Source organism: Nymphalis io, chromosome 8, assembly GCF_905147045.1.
Source record: "Nymphalis io chromosome 8, ilAglIoxx1.1, whole genome shotgun sequence".
In the NCBI taxonomy this organism is placed as follows: Eukaryota; Metazoa; Arthropoda; class Insecta; order Lepidoptera; family Nymphalidae; genus Nymphalis; species Nymphalis io.
Window position 1 is genome coordinate 7,781,645 of NC_065895.1, and position 27,997 is coordinate 7,809,641.

Genomic DNA, 27,997 nt, shown 5'->3' on the forward strand with positions numbered 1-27,997 from the left:
AGTTTATTGGTTAGCTTGAAAGAGTGAGATAACATCTACATGCAATACTATTCGATACTACATGATAAATCAGCAATCTGTGGTGTATTCTGTATTGGCAACAGTACATTTTTGCGTTGCTCTTGCTCACGTTGAATTTATTGCGAGTACTTGTCTGTGCAGTTTGTCCTTTTGTTTGTAGTGGTCTACTTGAATATGTAATTCTACAGTTTTAAGATTTTACTTTCAACTTTCTAGTGTTAAATAAACTAATTTCCGTAACTAACACCTACTTTAACATCCCGTGTCAGGCACTTGTTATTTGCTAACTAAACTAAGAATTGAGTGTACAGCAATTGCAAATCAATGTATCATTTGAGATGTAATTTTAGATGTGTTTGGTGTTTGCATTTTATCATTTAAGCATTCGGTAGCTGTACTAGTTGAGAACATCTCACACATCGATGCTTAGTTCAATAGAACTGTAGTGGTTAATCCGGATTCGCGATCCACATTTACTCATTGTCATCGTTGATCGTTGTGTTGCTTTATGTTTTAACACATTCATACTGTTTTATCGTGTTGAAGTATTTTTAGAACTCGACTGTGGTATTGAGTCTGATGTCTCTGTAAACATTATATGATTGTAAATACTTACGCTGTTTTTATTATGAGTAAATCAATTATTTAAGTGAGTTATAATTTGGATGAAAATTTCACCTGAATGTGATGAAAGTAACTTTGCTTATGAAGTGGAAAATTTTCAAGAGAAATAATAACATATTTATGGTAAGTTAAACAATTTCAATATATATAGAAACTAGTATTTTCTTATTAATTATAAAAATATGACATATAATAAACACATTTATCATTATTGTTTTAAATATAATTTATAATCTATATCAAAAATATACTTACCATGTTTTCGGTAACTACATATTGAAACAAAAACATAGTAAATTTCTCTTTACCATAACACTTTAAAATCTTATTAGAAAGACAGACTATTCAATCTCTTGCATGTTAATGTAGTAAGACGATAGAAAAGTCCTTTTTTGTAAAGTCTTATAGAAATTATTTTTAAAGCCTAAATTAAATTAAAAACTTGCTCCGGAACGAAGACAATTCCAGAAGAGAAATATTTATAAAATACTAGTAAAGATCTGCATTATCTTTTTATTTTGATTGATATAACTTAGGTAGGAATTTGTTTTATGTTTGTGTTTTACTGTAAAAACACTTCTCTCACACTTATTCAAAGCTTTATATTGACATATTGTCTTCACAAACTATTTATATAATATATATATTTAATACAACTATAATGTACCAAATATTTATTATAACTTTTTTTATCAAAAAATAATTATAATTAATTAAGTCCTTGTAATAGTAGTTATTTACATAAATCAATAACAATCAACTATTTTCTGGTACAGTAGTTTGTACTTATTAATAATTATAATTATCAATGTAAGAAACATAAATTGGCATAACTCAGATTATATATTGATCTTGTGAAAAATGTACAAGTACTCATGTGGAATGAATAATTATCATATATTCATCCGAGAAAACTACATTTTGTAATAAACTTACCTTATTTACTTTATTATTGATTACATTTACTTACCATGCTTACCTTATTTACATTACCATAGGTTTAGTATCTGCACTATAGTGATCTATTTGTTTTTACAAGTTTTAGACTCACACTTATTAATTTTTATGTAGCTATCAAATAATATAAAACAAGAGCAGTGTATTTAATTTGATTTCTTAATAGGAGGGAGAAACTGATAAAAGAGTTACATAATAAGTGCCCAAGTAATATGTCTAAATTATATTTTATAATAATGTGTTGAATAAAGTACAGAAGGAAAAAAAGAAAGTAAAGTAATTTATTGCCATAGAAATTACATTAATATACATAAATAAATATATATATATATATATACATAAACATTACGTAAATATTATTATGATACTTTGTTTTTACAAAAACTTGATATAAGCCAAATTTGACATGTTTTAGTTTTTGAGTTATGAGGGGGTCAAAAGTGGCTCCAAATGGTTCATGTAATATTACACACTGCCAGTTCTGTTAGCTTGAACTGGGCTTGACACGCTACTGTGTCTCTAGATTAGGCACAATACGCCTTTCCATCATGCAATTATTTGGTTGTCAATTTTTTTTTCACTCAAAACATCCAATACAGTTATTTTAATCCTTAAGGATGTACATGTTATTTTACAAGGTTAAAAGTATCCATTTGAATTCTATATGTGTCCAAATAAATATTAATTTGATAACAAGGTCAGATACATGATCGCTAATACATTTTATGATTTTATAAAATAAGTAGATTGTTGATATTCAGTTTACCATTTCCACAGTGAAATTACCAGAAAAGTAAGGAGAACTTGGTAAAGAGTTTTGCAACTTAAAATGATAAACACTTAAAAAATACTTTTTCAAATTGTATTATATAAAATTAATTAAAAAAAGTATTATATAAAAGGTTGCTTAATTTTTTACACTTCAGAATTTAGTGACTTGCTCCTGTTGAAATACTTTTAAACTTGTTTCATTTTAGGTTTTATGTTTTTTGTTGGCTTAAAAATAACCAATTTCAATTCATTTAGTTCTACTTCAATAATATAACATAATAGCAGCACTTTTAACACTGAGCGTGTACTGTACTGGAGTGTACTGTACACTAGACAAAATGGCCAAGTAATTGCTATGACATTTATAGACATCTACAGTTGCAGAAAGGCTTAAATTGAAAATCTTCTAAAAATAAAAAATAAACAACAACTGATGTTTTTACTTTAAGCTAATATGTAATAAAAATAATAACCATCATCATCTAGATGTACATCAAAAGTGATACAGGAAGCTCTAAAACCAAATAATAATAAAAAGCAAGTGCTCACTGGGTAGCATCTGATAATCCATATTAACAAAATATGATGACAACATCATAATGTTAATGAAATAATTTCCATAGTTTTTGCGTTTTTTTTTTGAACTTACGAAATTATACACATAATAGTTTTAGTATTTCTTTTCTAAACTTCACTACAAGATCCTCATACCGACTCACGATTTCGTGTCGTCATATCCGGATTCGGATCAGATCCGGATAGAAGTAACATTATGCAGACTATTTTATTTTTCCAATCTTATTTCTGTCTATATCTTATTGAGTCAAAATTTTGTATAATGAGTACTAAGTTCCTCGGACGTAATTAAACCATCTTCGTAATAAAACAGTCTACAAATAAAATGGTCTATAAAAAAAGTAGTACTTATCCTGTTTATAAAATATAATTTCGTTTATGTACTTTTTATAGCTATGTAAAGTAGTTTTTAGAACTATCCTATATTTCAAAAGCGTTAATAAAATATAAGTTTGGATATGAAATGCAAAACAAGCTTTAGAGCGAAATAACTTTTTAAAGCAGATTTTTTATAGGAAATTACCGATGTCCGACTGGTGAATTCCAAACTTTAAAAGAATCAATCTGTTAGCCGTGTTCTTAATTGAGTTAAGTAGAGAATTACTAAGTAAGAGCTAGTTCCTTATTTCCTTAGGAAGTTCTCTTTCTTAGTAATCACGTTTATCATTAAAGAAATGAACACGACATGATTAAATACCTATTAAAGTTAATAGCCACCATTGACCTTAGAAGAAATATCGAATGTTCGGGATTACCGCCGTTTATCTTGAATTATAAGTAGAAAAAATTGAATACTTTCGGGGCTTCACCAGCCGGCTCATAACGGGCGGTGTGGCTTCGCTAATCACAGGCTTTCTTCAATCTCTCAGCAGTGGCTCCAAGAAGCTGTAGTGCATGCAGCGGCCACACCCTAGTAACCGCGTTGGCTCGCGGGCTAAACCTGGTTGAGGGGGGTTTGCCAGAATGGTGGACCTACAAGCGGATCCTTCCCGCTTAATGCATAAAGTCTACCTCGGCGGGGAAGGCAACCCAACGCAGATATGCAATCAGGCTTGACGGAACTGGCTAGGTAGCTAGCCAAGGTGGACGGCCTAGGACGACAGTAGAAGGCGCACAGTTACTGTCGGCCAGACACATCATCGGATCCTTCCTCCAGTCGTAGCGGTTTCCCGTTCCACTGGATAAAGGAAGGGGAAGACGAGGGTGTGCACCTGCGTTTTGCGCGTACGCTTGTGCACTGAAATATCTCCTGCGTAACTGACTGCTTCCGTATATGACACCAGGCAGGGAGTTGAAGCGGTCGCCGTGGCCAAAATCGGTCGCGAAAGTAATAAGTAGAATTGTTTTTTATTAAGGATTAACGAAGTTGGAAATATTCGTTGAAAAAGTCAATACATTTTTCGAAATATTGTCTGTGAATCGTTTGAAATTTATTATTGTTTAAAAATTATCATCGGTGCTTTTGAAATTAACAAGAAATAGCTTAAGAAATGGTATACCTATACCTAAGATATTTAACAATTTTCTTGGCGTAAAAAATCTTATACGTCTTCAAAGTATATGTTTTATATTATTATAAATTTCAAAGAGCAAAGATATTTAATTTTCAAACGAGATATTGAGTGACAAGCATATAAATTTTGGAATGGTCATTAAGTCGAGACAACTTTATACCTAATTCTTACCTTTTTATCTTGACACGGATCGACCGCGTCTCGCCTTATAAATATTTTACCAACACTAGCTTTTTGTATGAAAAATAATTTCGTAGGATGACTTATCTCAGTAATATAAACAGTGTAATAATATAATAATGTTAGTATGCCGGCGGGGCGGCTCAGAGTAGTCGATTTTTATTATCTTTTATGGAGGGTGTGGTTGGGAGTGGCAAGCCAAACATTAACTTAGAGATCGATAGTATCGCGAACTATTCCACTTGTCAAAGGTTTTAAATGTCGAATTACTACTAAACATAATTCGAATGTTTTTTAATACTTTAGAATATGAGTAGATGTAATCAATTATCTAGAAAAATATACCATTAACCATGATTTTAAACTGTTAAACACAATTAACTGGCGTGTGTTTATTAGTCTCTCCGATTAGAATTATATTTTTAATCAAAATATAACAATACGATTTCATAAAGAAATAAAGCTACGATTTAGTAAGCGCAATAAATATACTTACAGACAGAAGCTTTACTGTTATAATTATAAATATGATTAAGGAAGTAGTCTCTTGTGTTTTTTGTTAAAATATACTTAACTGTTGTATATTTATAATAGATATATTGAAGTTTGAATGAGCATCGTTTTTATTAGATTCTTGGCAGACCGTACTTGTATTTGATTATCCAGTATTGTTTTCTCATTCGGGAGTCATTGTAATCAATCGTTTTTTAAAGTCGATTTCTGATAATTTTTCAGGATTCTGAGTCCTTTGATTTCGTATTTTGTTTTTAGCACGATATACGTCTGCTCTTGGACGTAATTTGAATAAAAAAACTTATAGCGTTGAGACAGACCAAATCACGCCTAGTTTCATATGCAGGCCGCTAAGGGTTCACTTTTTTTTATTTGTTCTTTATTTTCATTTTATGTAGGTTCAATTATTTAATGCTGCTATTGATCTGTAAAATACAATCCCAGATGGTGAATTATGGTTGCCCTTTTTAATAAAGCTTCATTTTACCTTTTTTATAAGTTATCGTTACAGATATGTGTTTAATAGAAGTATAACGACAAAATATCGTAACGGTTACAGAAGAAAAAATCTGTACACTATTGAAATAGCAAAAATGACAATTTTATAAGGTTACGAAAACGATATATTAACGAAAACACAAATAAATTAATTTAGTAATGCCTGCAAAAATTTTATGGTAAAATTCATATTTCAACTTTAATAAATTTTAAATGCTCATGCATAAAATTTTAAGCATAGCTGAATCAGTATCCTGTTTTATATATTCATTGTGCTATTTATATCTTTGTAAATATGTAACCAAAGTCGAGGTTACAAATATTCAACATGAATAAGGCATGTGTGACGTGGAGTTACGCTAAACATTTATAAAATTTGTAATAGATAAGCTATTGTAAGAAGTAACGTATTATTGTAAACCAACTCTGCATACGAATACGTTATTTAATATCAATGGTTTTTGATTACATGAACTTTATTTTGATATGTGGTCTGCGTAAATGCATACACGAAACAAATGAGTATAAAATACAATAATGTAGGGCCGAATTTCTGCTATATTTGTAAAACAGTCTAAAATAAGAATTGCTTAACCGTTTAAGCGCAGATTATTTACTGTAATTCGTATATGCTAATGCGATTTGGTAATGATGATGTCCTCCTAGCCGAATTCTGCCACAGCGGCCATTGTCAAGGGAAATTAGCTAACTACGAAGACCATATTATAGAACATAAGTGCGTGCGCAAACAAAAGTGTTATTCGTTCATTCTTATGTTCCGATGGGACGGCAAAGCCAACATGATCTGATAGATCATAGAGCAGGATCAACGGCTTTACGCGCTTTTAAAGTAACTGGGGCGTTAGGGTTTCTGAGAATTTATAGTCCAAAAAATAATTACATTATGCTAATAGCTAATTTGATTTTTCCAATTATTGGCCAGTAGAAAATAGTCAAATAATGAACAAAAATTGTGAAAGTTCCGGTGATGATTAACAGGTGTAGGTTGGCAAAGAGTGCGACATTTGTGTATATGCATATGTTTTAGATGAGTTAGTGTATTATCAATTGAAGTGCAAATAGTGTCTGATAAAAGAATTAATCAGTATTTTTGGTTTCCATGGCAAGAAAATATTTTATTGAGAACGATTGAGGAAAAATATCGATTCATCTTTCACTGAAGAGACGAGAGTAAGGGTAAAGAGACTACTTACATCAATTTATAAATTTAAATGTAGACAAACTTACAGAGAGCTTTTATTACAAAACTTGTTACTTAAGAACTTGAAGACCTTAAGAACATACGGCTAAAACTATCACCAACAAACATATTACGAAATCATAAAATAAATGCAGATGTCTTTAATTTTCTCTAACACTTAACGGTTTTTTTCTTAACAGGATCTAATCGAACGATATAATGGGGGAATAGCTAGATGAATTAAAATAATGTTTGGAAATAACTTCCATTTTTAATGAAAATATGAAGAAGTGTTAGTTCTTTTTAGTTAGAAATTTGTTATGATGGCAACAATCACAACAAAATAAACGAATTCCTACGTAAAGCACTGTAAAAAAATATGAATATAAAAGACTAAAAAAATTTGTACATAAAGTATTGGATCTATTAAACTTTTGTTACGGCGATATTAATACGGGGCTATTCAAAAATATTTCAACCGCTAAAATAGAATCGTGCGGTTCGCTGTTCAAACCGCAACATGGCTTGCAATCGCGCGGTACTTTCTTGTCTGAACAAGCGTTAAATATGAGTGTACATATAAAATAAAAAACAACGGTTTGAAATCAAAGCCCATTTAAAATCAAAGACGGTGTACATATAAACAAATTTAGATTTAGATATTCCATGCTAATACCGTAACAGCTTGTGAATGTCCCACTGCTGGGCTAAAGGCGTTCTCTCCTCTTTTTGAGGAGAAGGTTTTGGAGCTTATTCCACCACGCTGCTCCAATGCGGGTTGGTAGAATTCACATGTGGCAGAACTTCAGTGAAATTAGACACATGCAGGTTTCCTCACGATGTTTTCCTTCACCGTAAAGCACGAGATGAATTATAATCACAAATTAAGCACATGAAAATTCAGTGGTGCTTGCCCGGGTTTGAACCCACGATCATCGGTTAAGATTCACGCGTTCTTACCACAGGGCCATCTCGGCTTTCGGGCCATCTCGGCTTTCGGGCCATCTCGGCTTTCGGGCCATCTCGGCTTTCGGGCCATGCTAATAGCTCTCCTATAATTTACATTACAAACAGTTCTTCATTAATATAATACCTTAACTTATAATACAGTAATATTCCATTTCATTATTTCTATATATTTTAATTTTACTTTCAAAGTAATAATAATAACGTCGACGACATTTAAAATGCAATTTTTTCGGGAAGCCATAATGAATATTATAGATTATATATTCAAGATCTCGACTAATGATATCATGTCAATTCAATGTCAAAATTATTTTTGTCTTTACTCTTGTGGTCGAATGGAATAATATATATTGTTATATGTATTGTTTAATAGGTATTTTTTTTAAATCTATGTCGACATAAAATGTTAAGGAACATAATATAGAGTAAATTCTAAAATAAATGTTTTCTTATAAAATTTAAGGGCTATTTCAAAATACCTTCACTGTTTTGTTTCTTTCATTAAAATTCCCAAAAAAAATTTTTTTTACTGATTTGTACAGAGTAAACTGATAGAAGTCCCTCGAACATATAAAATCAATAAAAAAGACACGGACAGATCTTAGACGGTGAAAATGAGTTTATTTGTTTGATTGCTACGTTTTACGTCTTAACTATTCAACCTTTTGCATACACATTTTCAGTGGTACAGGGAACTAATAATAATAATAATAATAGTTCTTCAGACCGATTTTAGCCACGGCGGCCAATCTCAAGAGAGATTAGCCAACTGCGCAGATTATAGTGCACAAGTATGTGCGCAAACACAGGTGCACCCTAACTCTCATAATCCGATAGGACGGCAGTCCGACACGACCCGAAAGAGTTCAGGGGCAGGACCAATAACTTTACGTTCTTTCCGAAGCACGGAAGTATATACACTTCCAACTTCAAGACTGGGCTGCTATTGAGAATTTTCGCCAGATAAACTCGATAACTTTTTATTGGTCCGTCCTGGGATTTGAATCCAGGACCACCGGTCTGCGGCCTAACATCTAGTCACAAGACCAACGAGGCAGTAACTAAACAGATACTAATGGCTAACATGAGCTCTCACACCCTTATGCGCGGGCGGAAACTAAAATATAAAATAATCCAAGCTTACGTCATAATGATAATATGATTTTTCTTGCCACTTCTTATATTGGCTAGATAAGATAAATATATTGAATGAAAGATACGCATAATAACGACTATTCTAGCCATTTTTAAACAAAAAATTGAAATTGAAAATATGAACTCTTAAGATAATACCGCTGTTAAAAGGCGTCCTATAACAAACATGGTGTCATTTGTACGACAGCAGACAAAAGCGGCCTCTCTCCAAAAATGGACTTCGTCGTGCTTTAATGGGGAATTGGTGGATAAGATCCAGTTATTTTGACATCAGCCTGTTTTGTCTGACTGATCATGACCTCCACATTGTACCAAAAAGCGTGTGGATTACTATTACGATGCTAATATCCTCTTCAGCATAGGTATACTCGTTTGCATATTAGGATTGATATATGTTTGTACATACCACGTATATCGACATAGACATAGCAGTTCGTTTAACGCTATCAGTAAAAGTACTAATTTGACATTCTGACAATAATTTAAAAATAAAAACCATTCTGTACCATATTCTCTGCGAACGCTACCATGTCAGAAATGTCAAAGTCAGATTTCAATTTTACACACTTGTATCATTTGCGGAAGGAATGTTTGTCATCGGCGGCCGCTTCCTCCGAGGTCATGGCTCACGCGAGCGTTGAAAGGCTCCATGATAGCACCTATGACGTCCTAATCTATTGCTTCTTGCTTACTTTATTAATTGATTATATTTGATGAACATATGTAATTTAATGAAATGAAATGCCAAAGTGGCAGCTTTTTATTTTAGCCTACAAACATTTATTAAAATGAAACAACACAAAGTAAATATACATGACATATCACTAATTTATTGAAATTGAATAAATTAACTCAAGATAATACTTCTATATAGTAGATACAAGTGTTGTATATTTAAGCTCATATAAAAATGACTGGTTTATCTGTCCAGAAATTGAGTGAACTTGGGTTGTTGTTTGAGAGTTTTAATATTTCCTGCGCATTTCGCATTGAGAATAACCGTCACCAGGACATCGTTCTGTATCCAATAGAGTACATAGATTATATTAACTGAAATCTGAAACATGCAGCCAGACGTCAGAAATGTAAGGAGATCTTCCTTCTATTCTCGTTGTACTATTATTATATAAAATATATTTGTATATATTTATATAGAATGTATAAAATTTAATACGTTTAATCGCAAAAATTATTGTATCACAATAAAAAAATATTTATTTCTATTTGTTTTCCTGCCTTTGTTTGAGCACTTCACCTTTGCTGATGTATGCAATTCCAAGTAGCAGAATATGATACTATAGTTTTACTTTATCTTTTTCGCTGACATTTCATAATCGCGTCAAACGCAAAATACATCAATCAAACACGTGCTCGGCAGAGTAGGCGTAACGTAATAATTTTATTATTGATTTCGACGTAAACTTGGTTAATAAAGGTTCAAATCGTTTTTTAAAAAAAGACTAAATAAGCAGAAATTGAATGAAACTGACACTTTTATAAATCTATTTTTGTGGCTTCAATTTGATTGAAAATATGTTTCGATTTCAAATACCTTTGAATGAAGCAATTGGTCTACTAAAATGGACAAGTGAACGCGATATAACAGAACAACATATTAAACCTTATCACTCATAACAAAGCATAGAAACTACTTTTTAAAATGTGTATTCCCGTAAATTGTATTTTCGGTTCCGTTAAAAGTTAATCGAGCTACATTACCTTTTTATTAATGTCTAAAAATAACTCGGAGCGTTATCGCTGACGTTATCTCAAGGCGAGATCGATGTCGTTGCTGGTTTGCATCGTATCCGTCCGACGCCCGCGCTTCTGCACCACAATCCTAGTTGTTGGTGTTAGCCCATATCTTGAAACTTAGAACATAAATTGACGCTATAATAGATTCACAGAAATGTACTACTTGATGATTGAATTATTTTATCTATAATCACAATTTATTGTTAAAAGTACAAATAGATTCGAAAACCAATCAAGCTAAAATTACTTATGAATGGGAATAAAAATCGCTCAAAACAAACACAATAATAAAAAATAAGGTAATATATGATATGTTAAATAGACAGTAAATTACAGTGAATGATAATATTTCATAAAATTAAATTAAGTTTCATATTACATAAGAATATTTATATTGTCACCTAAACATAATGAATGTATGGGTAACAAAAAATATTAATGTCGCAAAATACTTTCTTGAAGATCTACAATACATTCAGTTTAATACAATACATAAAAGTTAGACTTTGTCTATTTTAGTTTTGCAAGCGTTCGCCACGTAAACACCCGTTCGGCGATTTTCTCTCTGATTGCGTTGACGTAATTACTGTATCTCACAAAACATGATATATTATGATAACTATAAACTAAAAGTTATGATATGCAAAATTTATTTAAACTGTTTTGAAAATCTTTATATAATTGTTAATAATATTTGTAGGTTTTTATTATGGTTCCGATTTTTTAAATTACCTCTCTTCCGACGTGTTAAAGGATTTTTTTTTATTAAGTATTTATCAAATTCGATTCTCTTAAAAGGTACATTGATATGATCCGTAAATAATTCAATGGCACCGCAGGCGATATTGAGAGATATGATTCAAAATGTAATTTAATGAGTATGATACCGACTCAATTTTAAAATTTATAATTTATTATGTTTGGTTATTTCGTGTTAGTTTACGACCGCGTGTTTGGAGGAGAGGGGCCAGTGGTTAAGTATAAATAAATAGCCAAAAATGTCCTTCCTTGGGATTTGTCATAAAAATCAGTTCAGAGGTTTAGTCGTAAAGGGATACCAAACAGACAGAGTTAGTTTCGTATATCGTATTAGCTTAGATTAAGCCCTTAACAGAAACAACTTCATATAAATCTGTAAGTGATTCTTATTGATAATATTTCTAAGAGGTTACGCCTATCTAATAGTTACCTCGATAGGCGTCTGGTATTTGCTACGGGTCAAAGATAAAAAAAACAAACGAAGGCGCATTTTACTTTCATTTGTTGTCAGTTGTTTTAATGATGACAATATAACTTATGTTTTCTACCACACTGTAACTTGTTGACCGAATGACTAATTGTAGTGATCTTTGGACAATAACCTGCAGAAGTTGGGTCGCTCGTTTTCATAAAACCGTATATGCCGGAGTCACTTTGTCAAAATAACGTCATGTCAATTGGTTTAATCGGTCGCCGGCTGCGAGCCAATTACTTAGTTGACAGCAGGGAAGTAATTCCTACATTTGAGGGCGGAAAACGCGCCACAGGAAGCCTTCCTTTTATTAACTTACAGAAATAGATGTTCTCAATTATTCTCACCTTTTGCGAAACATGCGAACAATAACAATAATAATAAAAACAATTTTTGTAAATAAGTTTACTCAATAATCAAATAAAAATTAATATTTTTGATCTACTAAGATGCAAGTTAAAATATAAAATTTAATTATTAGACGCGCTATTTTCCGAAGTTTATACAGATAAATTAAATAGTTCGTATATATTTGGTAAGATACTAAAAAAAAAGTAATTGTATTTTTACACGCTTCAGATATAGCCAAAAATTTAAACTGATGTTCATTACAGTATTAGTTTGTAAATTGTGATTATAATACTCTCTGCCTCCAATATTATTCTACCGCAAAACAGCAGTACTTGGTATTGTTGTGTTCCGATTTGAGGGGTGAGTGCGTCAGTGTAATTACAGGCACAAGGGACATAACATCTTAGTTCCCAAGGTTGGTGGCGCATTGGTGATGTAAGCGATGGTTAACATTTCTTATAATGCCAATGTCTATGGGCGTTGGTGACCACTTACCATCAGGTGGCCCATATGCTCGTCCGCCTTCCAATCCAAAAAAAAATACACTTCAATACAATATGTGTTTAATTTCGATCGAGTTGCATTTTGCTAGCTAGTTGCAAAATATAATGCAACGGTAAAAGTGCAAACAGAAAAGTTGTAATGATCCTTTGTTTTTATGAATCTATTTTTAGTCATTGGCTATCACTATCGCGGGTACTAAATATATCGTCTTGTGTCGTTAGCTACAATATTTATATTTTGATAACAAACTTAACGTTTCCTTATTAAATAAAAAACGTTTAAAAGTTTTACTTGTGATTTTTTTGTTTAATTGCAATATATAAATAGTTTAAGATTTTAAGCATCTGTCACCTCAAATTTAATTATCATTAATTTACCTAGTTATAATAAATATATTAGGTAGTTATGCTCAATAGAGAATCGGTGTTATTTAAAACTTTACACGCGATTCAATTGTCATTGGATATGTGTAGCATTGTTGTAATGTGATTTTTTTAATACGTATGTTTCGAATACTTTTGTAGAAAGTTTTTACAAATATTACTAGTAATGCTTTCTGATGTGTTTATTCTATTAAGACGTATATACGTTGGAGCTGAGTCACGATGTCATACATATTGTTTGGTTGCAGGTGCTAGTACCGCGGTGAAGGCGACGGCATGTGGCACGGTGCGCGAGTGCTCCTACTCGCGGCGCTGGGGCTACTGGCCGGGCCTTCGGTCGCCGCACCCGCTAAAAAGTACAACCTTACCATCGGATACTTACCCTCCATTAAAGGCGAGGACAGAGACAGACAGGGTCTCGCTATCTCTGGGGCCCTTTCTATGGCCCTTGAGGAGGTTTGTTTGAGTATTAATTGACCTTTTTTGGTGATGGTTGATTACAATACAGTTTGAAATTTTCCTTTTTATAAAATGAGCACAAAAAAACCGAAACCCTTATTCGCCTTAAATGTTTTATATAGAATGGAAACTATATAATATTATTGAAAGCTTTCTTTTACCTACATAAAGGCAATTCTCTCGAATGTAAACTAACATCGTTTCAAATATTGACATCCCAGTTCCCAATTTCGGTCGGCAAATATTTGCTCTGTGTCACGTGTTGGTTACCAATAAGCCAGAGCAGTTTCTGTACATTACATGTGGTGTTATTTGATCACTTACTTTGTGACTAACTCATGTGATGTAGAGTAAATAATTCTGAGTACCAGTGAAGGAAATTATAGTGAGAATTAGCTGTTCGTAGGAACCATTATATATATATTCGGTGAGACATGACTGAAAAAAGCCGAGATGGCCCTGTGGTAAGAACGCGTGAATCTTAACCGATGATTGTGGGTTCAAACCCGGGCAAGCACCACTGAATTTTCATGTGCTTAATTTGTGATTATAATTCATCTCGTGCTTTACGGTGAAGGAAAACATCGTGAGGAAACTTACTTTACTGGTGGTAGGGCTTTGTGCAAGCTCGTCTGGGTAGGTACCACCCACTCATCAGATATTCTACCGCAAAACAGCAATACTTGATATTGTTGTGTTCCGGTTTGAAGGGTGAGTGAGCCAGTGTAATTACAGGCACAAGGGACATAAAATCTTAGTTCCCAAGGTTGGTGGCGCATTGGATATGTAAGCGATGGTTGACATTTCTTACAATGCCAATGTCTAAGAGCGTTGGTGACCACTTACCATCAGGTGGCCCATATCTCGTCCGCCTTCCTATTCTATAAAAAAAAAAAAAAACCTGCATGTGTCTAATTTCACTGAAATTCTGCCACATGTGAATTCTACCAACCCGCATTGGAGCAGCGTGGTGGAATAAGCTCCAAACCTTCTCCTCAAAAAGAGGAGAGGAGGCCTTTAGCCCAGCAGTGGGACATTCACAGGCTGTTACGGTTGCGGAGACATGACTTGCAGGATAATAAACTTACACTTTAATCTATGAAGCGTAAACTTTTCCTGATATTTCTGTCAATTCTAGTAGTTCACATCAAGATTTGTGTTCTCATAAGCTATTAAGATCTTGAAAGGAAACGTTAAAAAAATACGAGAGTTGCCCTTTATTCTCGGTAATATACTAACTTGTCGGTTAAATGAAATCATGATACACTGGTGTTTTAGTTCTTTCTAAGAAGCAAGAATTCATCCGTTTTTTTCAGATCAACAATGGCACAGATTTGCTACCCGACGTGCGACTGCTGCTGGAATGGAAAGACACGAAGTGCGACACGGTGACGGCTACGCGTCTGCTCACCGACATGAGTTGCTCGGGAGTCGTCGCCTTCTTCGGCCCCGAGGGTCGCTGTCACACAGAGGCCATCATAGCCCAGTCTAGGAACTTGCCAATGATATCTTATGTAAGTATATATAATTATATCCAAAGTAAATATCTCTTATATTGTAAAATTCGTAATTATATATTTAGCTTTTTCAGCAGGAAATTCTTATTACCCATATGTTTTATATATCCTTAAATTTAATGAAGAGATTAGTATTTTTAAGTTTAATTAAATGATTTCCTGAATAAATAAAATAATATTTGTGTTGATCCTAATGGGAATATTCAGTTTTTTTTTATAGAATAGGAAGGTGGACGAGCATATGGGCCACCTGATGGTAAGTGGTCACCAAACGCCCTTAGACATTGGCATTGTAAGAAATGTCAACCATCGCTTATAGCCAATGCGCCAACTTGGGAACTAAGATTTTATGTCCCTTGTGCCTGGCTTACACTATTACACTGGCTCACTCACCCTTCAAACCGGAACACAACAATATCAAGTATTACTGTTTTGCGGTAGAATATCTGATGAGTGGGTGGTACCTACCCAGACGAGCTTGCACAAAGCCCTACCACCAGTAAGTATATCTTATTTTTACACTACTAATGAAACTCTTATACGTTCTAGAAATGTTCGGATTACCAAACCTCAACGCTGTCGAACTTCGCGAGATTGGAACCCCCAGATACGCAGGTCGGCAATGATAATATTAATAAAATATTCATTTTAATAATATTCGTATAGTAAAATATAAAGGGGACTTTACAATTTCAGGCGACAAAATCTGTCATATCGCTGCTTCGATACTACAGATGGAATAAGTTTTCGATTCTCTATGAGGAGTCGTGGGTGACGGTTGCGTTGACGTTGGAAAATCACGCGAAGAAGAACAACATGACCGTGAACCACCAGCGACCCGTCATCGGCGGCTTCAAGTGTTGTGAAGAGAAGATGACTTGCTGCGCGCCCGGCTTCTGGTACCAGTTTATACAGGACACTAAGAACAGGACTCGAAGTGAGTATTCTTCTATCGAGCTAGCAATCGAATAAACGCAGCCAATTATTTAAGTAAGTTTTTACAAGCAATCAGACTTTGATATATCTACGTTGTTAACGTGAAGTTAATCTTTTGGAGATGTAAATTCTGAGATCAGCTCCGTCTAAGTCGATCAGCTAGTATAGTTTCTTTGCCTCAGGAAATCGAATTGATTATGTAGAAATAGACAAATTTTTGGGCTATTACTTTTTATATGTGTGTATCGAATAACAAGTTATAATCAATCGATAAACATCTGTGAGTCGATTAAATTCATCATCATCATCAGCTAAGCCAATGGCACGCCACTGAGCTCGATCTTCAGCTCTTAATCTCCATCCGCTGCCAGCCACCTTGCGTATGTCGTCAATTAAATTATAAGTGTTCAAAAAATAATATATTGAACCAAGTTCTATTGTGACTTGTATAACTTGAGTTTGTCTCTTACAGTATATGTGTTCTTGGGTTCAACCGCTGGCTTGATAGATATGATGACAGCCATGGAGTCGCTGCAATTGTTTGTGAAGGGAGAGTATATGGTCATATTCGTCGACATGATGACTTACTCGCCGAAGGATTCTTTAAAATATTTAATAAGTAAGTTTTTTTTTTGTTACAAAGCTTACCAAGATTAATATATTTAGCAATTGTTAATATTTATTTATATTAGCAGTAAAAGTTAACAATAGAAACTTCCTAGTTACTCGACACGCACGTGTTTTTCTGGATTGCTGCCTTACGGTAATGTGAGCGAGAGTTGTTTATATGTTGCTTATTTATATATTATTTTGTATATATATTGTTTATGTATGTATATTTTATGATATATAATAGACGACATTTTGATTTAAAGAAACGATCGGTAAGCTAAATAAAATACCATATAAACATATACATTTCTCTAATTTAAATTTATTTATCTAATTCAGGTAATTGAAAATTCATCCAAATATCTGATTATGAAACTTTTCTGACGAATGTGGAATGGGAAAATCGAAATGTAAATAAATGTTTTAATAGGAAGTAAGTCGATTGGCCGTCACATACAGCGTGTACTCGTTCCAGAAACGGAGGACCGCGCGTCGAAGCTGGTGTGCCCGAACACGGCGGAGTTCCGCAAGCGCGCGCAGTCGCTGCTCGTCGTCGTGTCGTCGGAGCCCGAGGGCAGCTACGAGTACTTCACGGGCAAGGTGCGCGTCTACAACAGCATGAAGCCCTTCGAGTTCCCGCTGCCCGCCGTCTTCGAGAACAGGTTCAACAAGGTGATGCTTCATGACCATGTCGGAACGATATTTGAGGATTAACGCCTTTCAAAGAAGTCATATGAATGTATAATTTTACATTTCAGTTTGTTTCGATATATGCCGCATATCTGTATGACTCTGTAAAGCTCTATGCCACCGCTCTACATAGTCTCATAGAAGAGGAAACCACATATAAAAATGAAACTCTCACATACCAAAAATTAATGAGCGTCGCTACTAGTGGATCTGTCATTGTTTCAAAAATGATTCGTATAACTCCATTTAGAAGTAAGTGGTTTGTTTTAAAATAGTAATAATAACTTAATAATATCCTAACTATTCCATACCTCTGAATCTGCATACCTTCTAAAAATATTTCGAAAACAAAGTTTTTAAATAATAACAATTATACCTAAGTATAAAATTGCATAGGTGTATCTGGTATGTCGATACGTTTGGACGAACGGGCAGACTCCGAGGGTAACTTCTCGGTGCTTGCCTTCAAACCTGCCAACTTCACGGACGATGACGTCAATTGCACATACAGCATGATACCCGTCGGACACTTCCAACAGAGCAGTCGTGAATTTCCCGTAAGTAACGAAAACCCAATTATACCACTATAATATATATCTAATTATGTAGTATATAATTATGTTCATTAATCAATATAAAATTTGATAGAACATTTATTTGCAAATTAATTTTACAATATTTTTATGCGAAATTATATTCATATATGTTTTCCCATGAAGCAGTGTCTTTTCACTTGCTACGTAGCTGCGTTAAATTTGGTAATATATTGGACATGTAATTGGACATTAAATACATAATTAAATATAAAATAAATTCCATACCTAAGTTGTTCTTAAAAAAAATGGTCAATGATTAATAAATAAAGTACATTGACAAAAAGCGTCTTCATGTGTAATAATATATATACATGTGTAATAAACTTAGATATAACAATATACCTCGAGGCATGGTGTCCCGTAGCAACTCTCACTCAGCACATTTGCATTTACTGTTTCGCTTCTTGGGGTCGTATTATAAAGATTTATTAGGTTTACAGGCTAATAGTCTGTTTACCTTTCTAAACCAACGGGCTATGTAACACTAAAATATTTTGTTTAACCTTGCGATTAATATTACATAATATATAAACTTACCAGCTTAATGACGTTGCATTTGTTTTGATAATTAAACTATTTATCGCGCTTTATGGTGATGCATTAACACTTATTAAGTAATAAACAAAAGTAAGTAAATAATAATACACCTTTTTTATACTTTTTGTTATGATTTTCTATTTGATAATCGTTACATTATTGCTATTATAATTTAATTCGAATTAATTTAATCTAATTTATAATATGTAAAATCTGTCTGTCTGTGGGATTTTTCTCTTTTTACTATTTATTGTTTTGTATTTATGATCCCTGTTTGGTAGAAATAAATGATTTTATTATTATTATTAGAATAATTTATTAATGTAAAAGAAAGCGTTTTACTTTAATATATTTCAAAAAATGTACTTTTGTTTCACAGGAGTACAAATTAAATCCACGCTTGCCAATCGACTGGCCTGATAGCGTTAAACCCGAAGACGAACCGTCATGCGGTTTTCTTAATGAAAAATGTCCTAAGGATGACTCACAGATCACGTCCTTGGTAGTAGCCGGGACATTAGCTGTGACATTGTTCTGTGCCCTCGTAGTTACTATAAGCATTTATAGAAAGTGGAAAATAGAACAAGAGATAGAAGGATTGTTGTGGAAAATAGACCAGCATGAAATAGCTGGTTACTTAGGCAGCGGTCTTATGTTGTCGCCTAGTAAGGTAAGATATAAATGTATATTATATAAGTTATTTTGATGATTTTTTTTTACAATGTGTGCGTGTTTAATACTAATATGAAATTGTATTTTGTTGTACTTACAGTTGAGTTTAGCCAGTGGGATATCTTGTGAGAGCAGATGCTGTACACAGATATTTACAACAACGGCGCAATATAAGGGAAATGTAGTGAGGATAAAAGAACTGAAATTCTCGAAAAAGAAAGTAAGTGTTCAACTTCTAGTTAATTATAATTACACTATGGTCTATTTAAATGACAGGAGTAATGTAAACAACTTTGACTTTAATTTGACATGACGTCATTCGTCGTCATTATGGATTCGTGAAAAAATAACGTTTTGAATGTTTGTAGAACTTTAGAAATAAAATTAATATGGATATATACGTAGTTAGTGTTAGTAATAGAAAGCGTTATTAATGCAAATATGTGTATCAAGAACTGTTTGTATATAGCAGAGATATATTTTTAGCAAATACGAAAAATTTACATGTAATGTTTGTTTATCGCTACTTCGTCTGTCATTGGAATAGGCCTTACGAAGGTTTTTTTGATTGTCGTACAGAAAAGCTTTTTAATGTAAATGTCCTGTTCCGATATAAAATTTGCGGAACTACTTCTATGATATTGCAGCAAAATAATAATGTTGGCATTTCTTTAAGGAATCTTATTGTCACATGATTGTTTTCAGTAGCACAATTTCTATTATAATGGTGGTGTTTATATACGTAGAGTAAATAACGTTTGCACTCAGCGTCGCTTAAACATTATTTCGTTTTCAACGCTGTATATATATATTAATAATATGTTCGACAAATGAAATTCGTATAACAACATGTATTGTGCTGACGATGCTAAGTGAGTGTGCCGGCGTAGGACATCTCGCGCGACGTGATGAAGGAGATGCGGCTGCTGCGCGAGCTGCGCCACGACAACCTCAACTCGTTCATCGGCGCCGTCATAGAGCCGCTGCGCATCCTGCTCATCACCGACTACTGCGCCAAGGGGAGCTTGTATGTGAGTAACCGAGACGCTTCTATCATTCGCTCTCTCTTTCTCCCGTGTCCTTGGGGAAATATAAATAATTATACCTGCAAATAATGCGACGTCACTCGTCGGCGTCCGAATGGGGAAACAACAGCAATACTTTATCTTTTCCTCGTTCTCGATAATTTTTGTTCACGTCTCCTTAATTTCTGATTATCAGAAGTGTTTTGAAATATTTTTGTAAGTACTTATATTTTCGTTTTGTTTTTGCAGGATATTATTGAAAACGAAGACATAAAGCTGGATAAGATGTTTATATCTTCGCTGGTGCACGATCTCATTAAGGTATTGTTGATTATTTGACGAGCCGGTTGGCGTGGTTGGTAGATACTTGCCTTTCACGCCGAAGGTTGTAGGTTCTATTCCCACCCAGGACAGACATTTGTGTGCATGAACATATCTGTTTGTCCTGAGTCTGGGTATAATTATATATATAAGTATGTATTTACAAAAGAAAAGTAGTATATTTAGTATATCAGTTGTCTGGTTTCCATACCACAAGCTTTGTACAAATTTGGAATCAGATGGCCGTGTGTGGAAAATGTCCCAGGATATTATTATTATTGTTTTAATAAAATATAAACAAACACAAAGAATTGTGTTTGTCAGAAGACAATATTACATGATTCATTCTTAGCCCCTTGTGTTGACGCCAAATTTCACTTTGTTTTAAGGGGTGCGTCAATGTTTCTGAGTAATATCTATATGCCCTACATAACATGTATGTTCTCATTTTAGTTATCTTAATTTCTCAACTCGCCTTAAGCAACATATTTGTAATAATTAATCATATTATACTTTATATCGTTATTCGTGACTTATCTTTTGTCAGATCGCTTTAGCTTGCGACGCGTTGCTTCAGTCGTACTCCGATCGTGCAATTTTGTCGACGGTCATTTAATTATAAATTTGATTTCAGGGTATGACTTTCATTCATTCATCGCCATTAATCTTTCACGGAAATCTCAAGTCTTCGAATTGCGTTGTAACGTCGAGGTGGATGCTACAGGTAATTATAAAAAATATAAATTAGTTAATATATAAAAATTAAAATGTTTCAATATTATTATGTCAATTTTAAATTGATAATTGAAATAAATTGATAAGTTTGGTATTGTTTTTAGGTAACTGATTTCGGGCTCCACGAATTAAGGTATTGTGCTGAAAATGATTTCATCGGGGAACATCAATATTATAGAGGTGAGTTAGTCGTATAGATCGTCTCTTTATTAAATTGAACTCAAAGCCCAGGTAAAGAGAGACAAACAAAATGAATTTTCATATTTTATATTATAAGATTAATTAAACTTAAAACTCTCTGTGCCGTGGTGCAAATTGTGTTGTCGGTTCAGTTTAAATGTATTCATATCTTATAAACAACACTACATATTAACTTACAATACACCACACCACGTTGAATGGGTTATTTTATTTTTTATAGAATAGTTAAGCGGATTAGCGTATGGGCCACATGATGGTGGTCACCAACGCCCATAGACATTGGCATTGTAAGAAATGTTAACCATCGCTTACATCGATAATGCGTCAACAACCTTGAAATGTTCTTCTATGTCATGTCCCTTGTGGCTGTAATTACACAGGCTCACTCACCTTTCGAACCGGAACACAACAATACCAAGTACTGCTGTTTTGCGGTACGGATGAGTGGGTGGTACCTACCCAGAAGAGCTTGAACAAAACCCTACCACCAGTAAATTAGTAATTTTGGGAATTATATTTTCTTTAATTTTAAATATATCAACATATTTTTTGCAGGCTTACTATGGAAATCACCAGAGTTACTCAGGCAGTTAGATGATCCAAACGGTACCGTCGGAGGAACACAGAAAGGTGATGTTTATGCATTTGGCATAATTCTGTACGAAATCATCGCCCGACGAGGACCCTTCGGCACGACTACTCTTGAGCCTAAAGGTGAGGACACAATACGAGGAAGACTTTATTTTAACTAATATAGTAATCGTGTACTCAGCACAAGGCACCGCAACACTCTCGCTACTACTGCTATATGGTTCGAAAAAGTTCGTACCTAGTCAGCCATGTCTCAGTTTCACAATTAAGATTCCATAACGAGTACCAATGGAAAAAAAAAATATCCATTTTCTTTAATAAATATTGCAACGGTATACTTTCTCATCGATAAAGCGAAAACTACCATCGTTCGGAAAAGAAAATATCCAGCCCGAGAGGCCGGCGAAAGAAACTCGGTGAGATTTTTTCCGTTGTCACTCACGTTTTACGAGTGTTTATTTTCAATGTAAGAAAGAAACTAAGACGCGTGGTCGCTCCGTCCGCCCGCAGACATCGTGGAGCGCGTGAAGCGGCCGCGGCGCGAGGGCGAGGACGCGTTCCGCCCCGACACGCGCGCGCTGGACGCCGACGACTACGTGCTGGCGTGCATGCGCGACTGCTGGGCCGACGACCCCGCCGCGCGACCTGACTTCGTCGCGCTGCGCACGCGCCTCAAGAAGATGAAGTCCGGCAAGTGCGTGCGAGCGATGCTACTCTACGATAACAGATATACCGCGCCGAGAACTCCCTCTCGGCTTCTCTAGTATTAGGGAATTTTCATTCATTTTAAATTCTGAGTAAAATGTAAATCATACTATTTCCACTTCCGCAGAAAATGTTAAAAAATTTTTTTTTTTTTTCGTAGATCTAGAAATATTATGGACCAAATGATGGATATGATGGAGAAGTATGCTAATAATTTAGAAGAACTAGTCAATGAGAGAACGAGGCTCCTGATCGAAGAGAAGCAGAAGACGGAAGACTTGCTCCACAGAATGCTACCAAAGTAAGTGGTCTCTGTCTGCTTTTCCGAATGCTCTGGCATCGATGTGGTTTTAATGTCACCTGATTTAACTTTCAATGTGGCTTCATTAATTGTTGTGTATGTTTTAAAATGTACAATTAAAGTATCCCCCTTGACTCGTATGTGCAAACATCGTTAATATTCAATGAATGCAATTTATTTTACGATCAAACATTTAACATTCATTTTGCTTTTATAATTGATTTAATAATCTTATAAGGTCCAAAAAAGGATGATATTAAATTAATGTGCTGCAAGTAATTATTTCGGCTGTGTGTTTTTTAAATAATTTGCGTAATATGAAAAAAAAATCTGTCTTGCAGAATCGTAAAAGCTGTTTCACATGTTTTTGAAATCGTATCACTTTGTATATAAAATTAGTATAATCTCGTACACCATTTCTAAAATTGAGAAAATTATATAAATTAAGAAAGTGTGCATGTTAGATTTGGATTCAGTTTAATACTGAAGGCGAGGTGATGTAAGCGTTACTAATGAAGGTACGTAATGTTGTAACTAATATTAACGTAAGCACAGACGAGGAAGACGCAAATACAACAAGCCGCATCGCGCTTCTGGCCGACCGCAGCGGTGTGGTACTGTTTACATTCAGTCCAGTCAAGTCGTTCACGTTATTTCAAGATTTGTTTCAATTTTATACGACATATGATTGATATACATTTTTTAAGACGCTGAAAATTGAAAATAAATATATAGTTACGGTTTTTTTTATGATTGGTTAATTTATTATTTGGGTGCATAGGTTTGCTATCAACATAATGTGTTCTATCATATGATATGATTTATATATTATAAAACAATTCAATATATTATAATTTTAGATCGTATGCCATTTTTTATTTATTAGATCCATTAATTACGTCTACTTCGGGGTTCAAACGGTCAATAGTTCCATCGACATGGACTTGATGTAAAACAGTAGTACATGCTCTCGTGACAAAAGGAAAAAAATTGTATTTGTATTCACTTTGTTGTACTTGTGTTCTTTTCCAGATGTGGGGGTTGAATCCATTATAGAAATGTCGTGAAAATTTCTTGAGGTAATTAACTCTCTACTGGTGATTGTAGTTAATTCAGTTGGTCTCACGCTGTAGGTGCCGGAACGTCGCTTCTTACTAGTTACGATTGTAATTAGGTTTCCTGATAGATAATACTGAGAGCTTGCTTGGGTTGTGGTTTAACTTATGCATTTTGGTCGGTGTTGGCAATTTCGTCGCTTATATACGATCATACTTAACATAATCCATATGTAGATATCTTATTTAGTAATTTTTGTAACTGTTTTCTAGCATGTTTATTATTATTATATAATAGATTTTTATAACGTAAGTACAATTTGCAGGTATATGTAATTTAAATTATAACAGGTGCTCAATTGTTTCTTATAATTTTAATTTTGTGTGGATTTGGAAGAGGAAATTGTTGTGAGTTTTTTCAAATTACTAAATACGTCTATGCTGCAGCAAGTAATTTTTTATTTTGTTATGTTTGATTTTAGTTCTATAATTCTTGATTTATGAGTATGTTTGTTTATGTAGAAATGTAGATATTATGATTTTTAGTAGTGCATAATTCGGCATGATATTTATGATTAAATTAAGATTAAAATAAAAAAAAAAAACTAGAGATTTCAGTCTTCCCTACGACTTTTGAGTCAAAATAAAACTTATATACAATTTGTGAATTGATAAGAGTACAGGTCCTTATACTAACTAATAATTTTCTACATAATTTATCAAATATAAGTGATTTAGCTAATGAAAGCTGACATATATACATATAATTTATATATTGGTTTCTCGTGTTTCCTATTCAGTAGTTGATAGCAATTTGAACTTATTAGTATATAGTAGTAGGGAAGTAGTAAGCTGGCACCCGTAAACGTTTACTGTATTCGTAACATTGTTTCAGATCGGTCGCCCGGCGGCTGACGACGGGCGAGGGCGTGGAGCCGGAGTCGTTCGACTCCGTCACGATTTACTTCAGCGACATCGTGGGCTTCACCGCCATGTCCGCGGAGAGCACGCCGCTGCAGGTCGTCAACTTCCTCAACGACCTGTACACCGTTTTCGACAGGATCATAAGAGGCTACGACGTGTACAAGGTTGAAACCATCGGGGACGCTTATATGGTGGTATGTAGTTTTCAATCTTATCATTGTTAAGTTTATCTCAATAACTACTTATGATGCATTGTATTAAATTATTTTCCACATTTCTGCCAATTAGGTGTCGGGTCTACCGATAAGAAATAACGATAGACATGTGGGAGAAATCGCATCGATGGCGCTGGAACTGCTGAATGCTGTCAAGAGTCACAAAATATCTCACAGACCGAACGAAGTTTTAAAATTAAGGATAGGTATACACACAGGTAAGATCATAGATTATGTTTCATAATTTGTTTTATTAATATTCAAAAAATAATCGTATTGAAAATTCTTTAGGTAATCTTTACTTAGCTTCCGAATCGACTGTGAAGTGAGCATAGTTAGTAAAAAAATGATAATGTTAAAATGAAATTGACATATCCGTGGCGTATATTGTGCAACAGGCGCGGTGGTGGCGGGCGTGGTGGGGCTGACCATGCCGCGCTACTGCCTGTTCGGCGACACTGTGAACACGGCGTCGCGTATGGAGTCCAACGGGGAGCCGTTACGCATACACATTTCACCGAGCTGCAAGCAGGCACTCGACAAGCTGGGCGGGTACGTCGTGGAGCCGCGCGGGACTATTCCCATCAAGGGAAAGGGACAGGTAATGAACGATATTTTTGAGGGCGAGGTTATCCCGTTTCAATCCGAGGTGTTGTAAAAGTCGCATTTTTTAAAATTTTTGTGACGGGAAATCCATCGAAAACATTCCTGCGGAGGTTGACGTTTAACTCAGATTAATTTAAAATATAAAGGTTTTCGAATTACTTTTTCTATGCAGCTTACACAAAACACCACAAACCCCAAATAAATGGGTTAATCGGTAGGTAAACGATCCGATAGATTCATTTTATATAACTTTTTTTAGCTTCAAACGTACTGGCTAGTCGGTGCGACGGATAAGGCGATACAGAAGAGGCCGGTAGAAGGGGAAGAACGTCCTCTGTTCTGTCGACCCAGAAGAAGTCCTCGCTTGACGGATTCCAGACATCCCTCCATTTCGGGTAAACGACTACCTCCACACGTTTATTTTATGTTTGAAAATACTTTTGTTAGCATTTTTGAGAGCATTTTGCAACCTCATTCGCATGAGTATTCGAGTTTCATCAAAGAATCACGAATGTATAACGACTCACTCGCTTCGATCGCAACGCCATCGACCGCGGTGTCGAGGCGGCACCGGGTGGGCAGCGGTAACACGGTCGCTTGTCCCGCAGAGCTGCGCGGCGAGCCCCGCGCGCGGCCGCGCCTGCACAGCGGCGCGTCGCTGCCGCCGCCCGCGCCGCCCGCGCCGCCCGCGCCGCCCGCGCCGCCCGCGCCGCCCGCGTCGCCCGCCGCGCGCCGCGCCGCGCTCGCGCCCGCCTCCAGGTCCATGCGCTTCTTGTCCATGCCAAGTTTGCTTTCGACTAGTGTTCCTTTTGGGCATGTTAAAACTAATACGATAGATGACGTTGGATGTCAGTGGTGTGCCGAGTGGATCTCTTACTTTTGTTTTAATTTTTTTAAATATTTAAAAAAATATTTAATTTGATCATCGTAATAGTTGTATTCTTAATCATCCCAGTAATCACTCCAAATGTACTTAATACAGTTGTCTCTAAAATTTGTGGTCTTAATCTGGCTTCATCGACTGAAGTACGTATCCGCTAACAGACGCGCGCTGAGCTCGATCGCGTCGTCGACGGCGTGCTCGGGCGTGGGCGAGGCGGGCGCGGCACTGCGGCCGGCGCGCTCGCTGGACGTGCTGTCGGTGCGCGGCCGGCTGCGCCGCCACCACACCACGCGCTCGCTGGACGTGGACGTGGCCATCGCGACCGTCTCGTCCTCGCTCTTCAACGGCAACGCGTTCGGGCTGCCCGATGACCCGCCGCGCGCCGACGAGGACAGCCCGCTGCTTCGCAAGGCGAGCCTCTGCAATAAGCTGGACCGGCCGAAGCGCAAGGTGCCCGACTCGGACTACATCGAGTTCTACAAGAAGTGGCGCTCGCTGGAGAACGTGGCGGACGCGAAGAGCGGCGCCAAGATGCCCCGCTTCGCGATCCGCTCGTGGTTGCTGGGCATCTTCGGCGGCGGCGCGCGCAGCACGTCGTCGTCGCTGCGCCGCGCGCCGCACCTGCTCGACCGCGAGTCCGCCGTCTGAGCCGACCTTCCCCTCTACGTGTATATTGCGCTATATGTATATGAAATGCTGTTGTAAATAATATGTGTAAGTAAAACGATGTTACCGTCAATTGTGAAATAAGAGTTTAATGTTATTAAATAATTTCTATTGAACAAGGTCTCTTAATAATACTGACATAGATCACATTAACGCTACCGAACGCCTATTTAATGACGTCACGTAAACGCGGCGCTTCCGCATCCTTCGCATCGGTAGTAGTAGCCCAGACTCGATCGAGTTCGACGAGCTCGCGATCCGGACGCATTGACTAGAGGCTACGCGTCGGCCAGCAGCGGCACGCCGGCGGGGTCGCGGCCGTTGACGACGAGGCGCACGTCGCAGCGCGTCTCGGCCTGCTCGATGATGGGGCACGACACGCTGGTGTGCTCGCGCAGGCTGGGCGCCGCCAGCAGCTCGGGCCGCGCCGCCGACACGCGGCCCTCGCCCGTCGCCTGCGGGGAAACGCGGCGCTCACTATGCGACCTCCTTACGTTCGAGTTGATATTCTCGGTAGAAGGATATTAAAACTATAACAACGGATCTC

General features: G+C 35.7%; 2 protein-coding genes across 6 annotated transcripts in view; one reads left to right on the forward strand and one right to left on the reverse strand.

Moving 5' to 3' along the window:
- Positions 1-76: 76 nt before the first annotated feature.
- Positions 77-27,569, forward strand: LOC126769879 (receptor-type guanylate cyclase Gyc76C-like). Of its 3 annotated transcripts, none has more exons than XM_050488829.1 (25): positions 77-197; positions 568-768; positions 13,452-13,659; positions 14,979-15,176; positions 15,729-15,794; positions 15,876-16,116; positions 16,588-16,734; positions 17,203-17,399; positions 17,486-17,669; positions 17,814-17,974; positions 18,930-19,220; positions 19,323-19,442; positions 20,113-20,253; positions 20,497-20,568; positions 21,203-21,292; positions 21,408-21,483; positions 22,060-22,218; positions 22,606-22,789; positions 22,961-23,101; positions 25,052-25,274; positions 25,369-25,513; positions 25,694-25,896; positions 26,161-26,296; positions 26,510-26,660; positions 26,946-27,569. In XM_050488829.1, exons 3-25 carry the CDS (start codon positions 13,480-13,482, stop codon positions 27,430-27,432), a joined length of 3,993 nt encoding a protein of 1,330 aa, XP_050344786.1. In that variant the 5' UTR covers positions 77-197; positions 568-768; positions 13,452-13,479; the 3' UTR covers positions 27,433-27,569. The 3 variants fall into 3 exon arrangements, with proteins under 3 accessions (XP_050344786.1, XP_050344787.1, XP_050344788.1); XM_050488830.1 differs by having other exon boundaries at positions 577-768; XM_050488831.1 differs by lacking the exon at positions 26,510-26,660 and having other exon boundaries at positions 77-768; positions 26,946-27,089.
- The window catches only part of LOC126769881 (receptor-type guanylate cyclase Gyc76C), a 43,645-nt gene continuing 43,167 nt past the window's right edge, over positions 27,520-27,997 (reverse strand). For all 3 annotated transcript variants that reach the window (XM_050488833.1, XM_050488834.1, XM_050488835.1), the window contains one exon: positions 27,520-27,905. In XM_050488833.1, the coding sequence (XP_050344790.1) occupies positions 27,729-27,905 (177 nt within the window). In that variant the 3' untranslated portion in view covers positions 27,520-27,728. The remainder of the gene's footprint in view (positions 27,906-27,997) is intronic.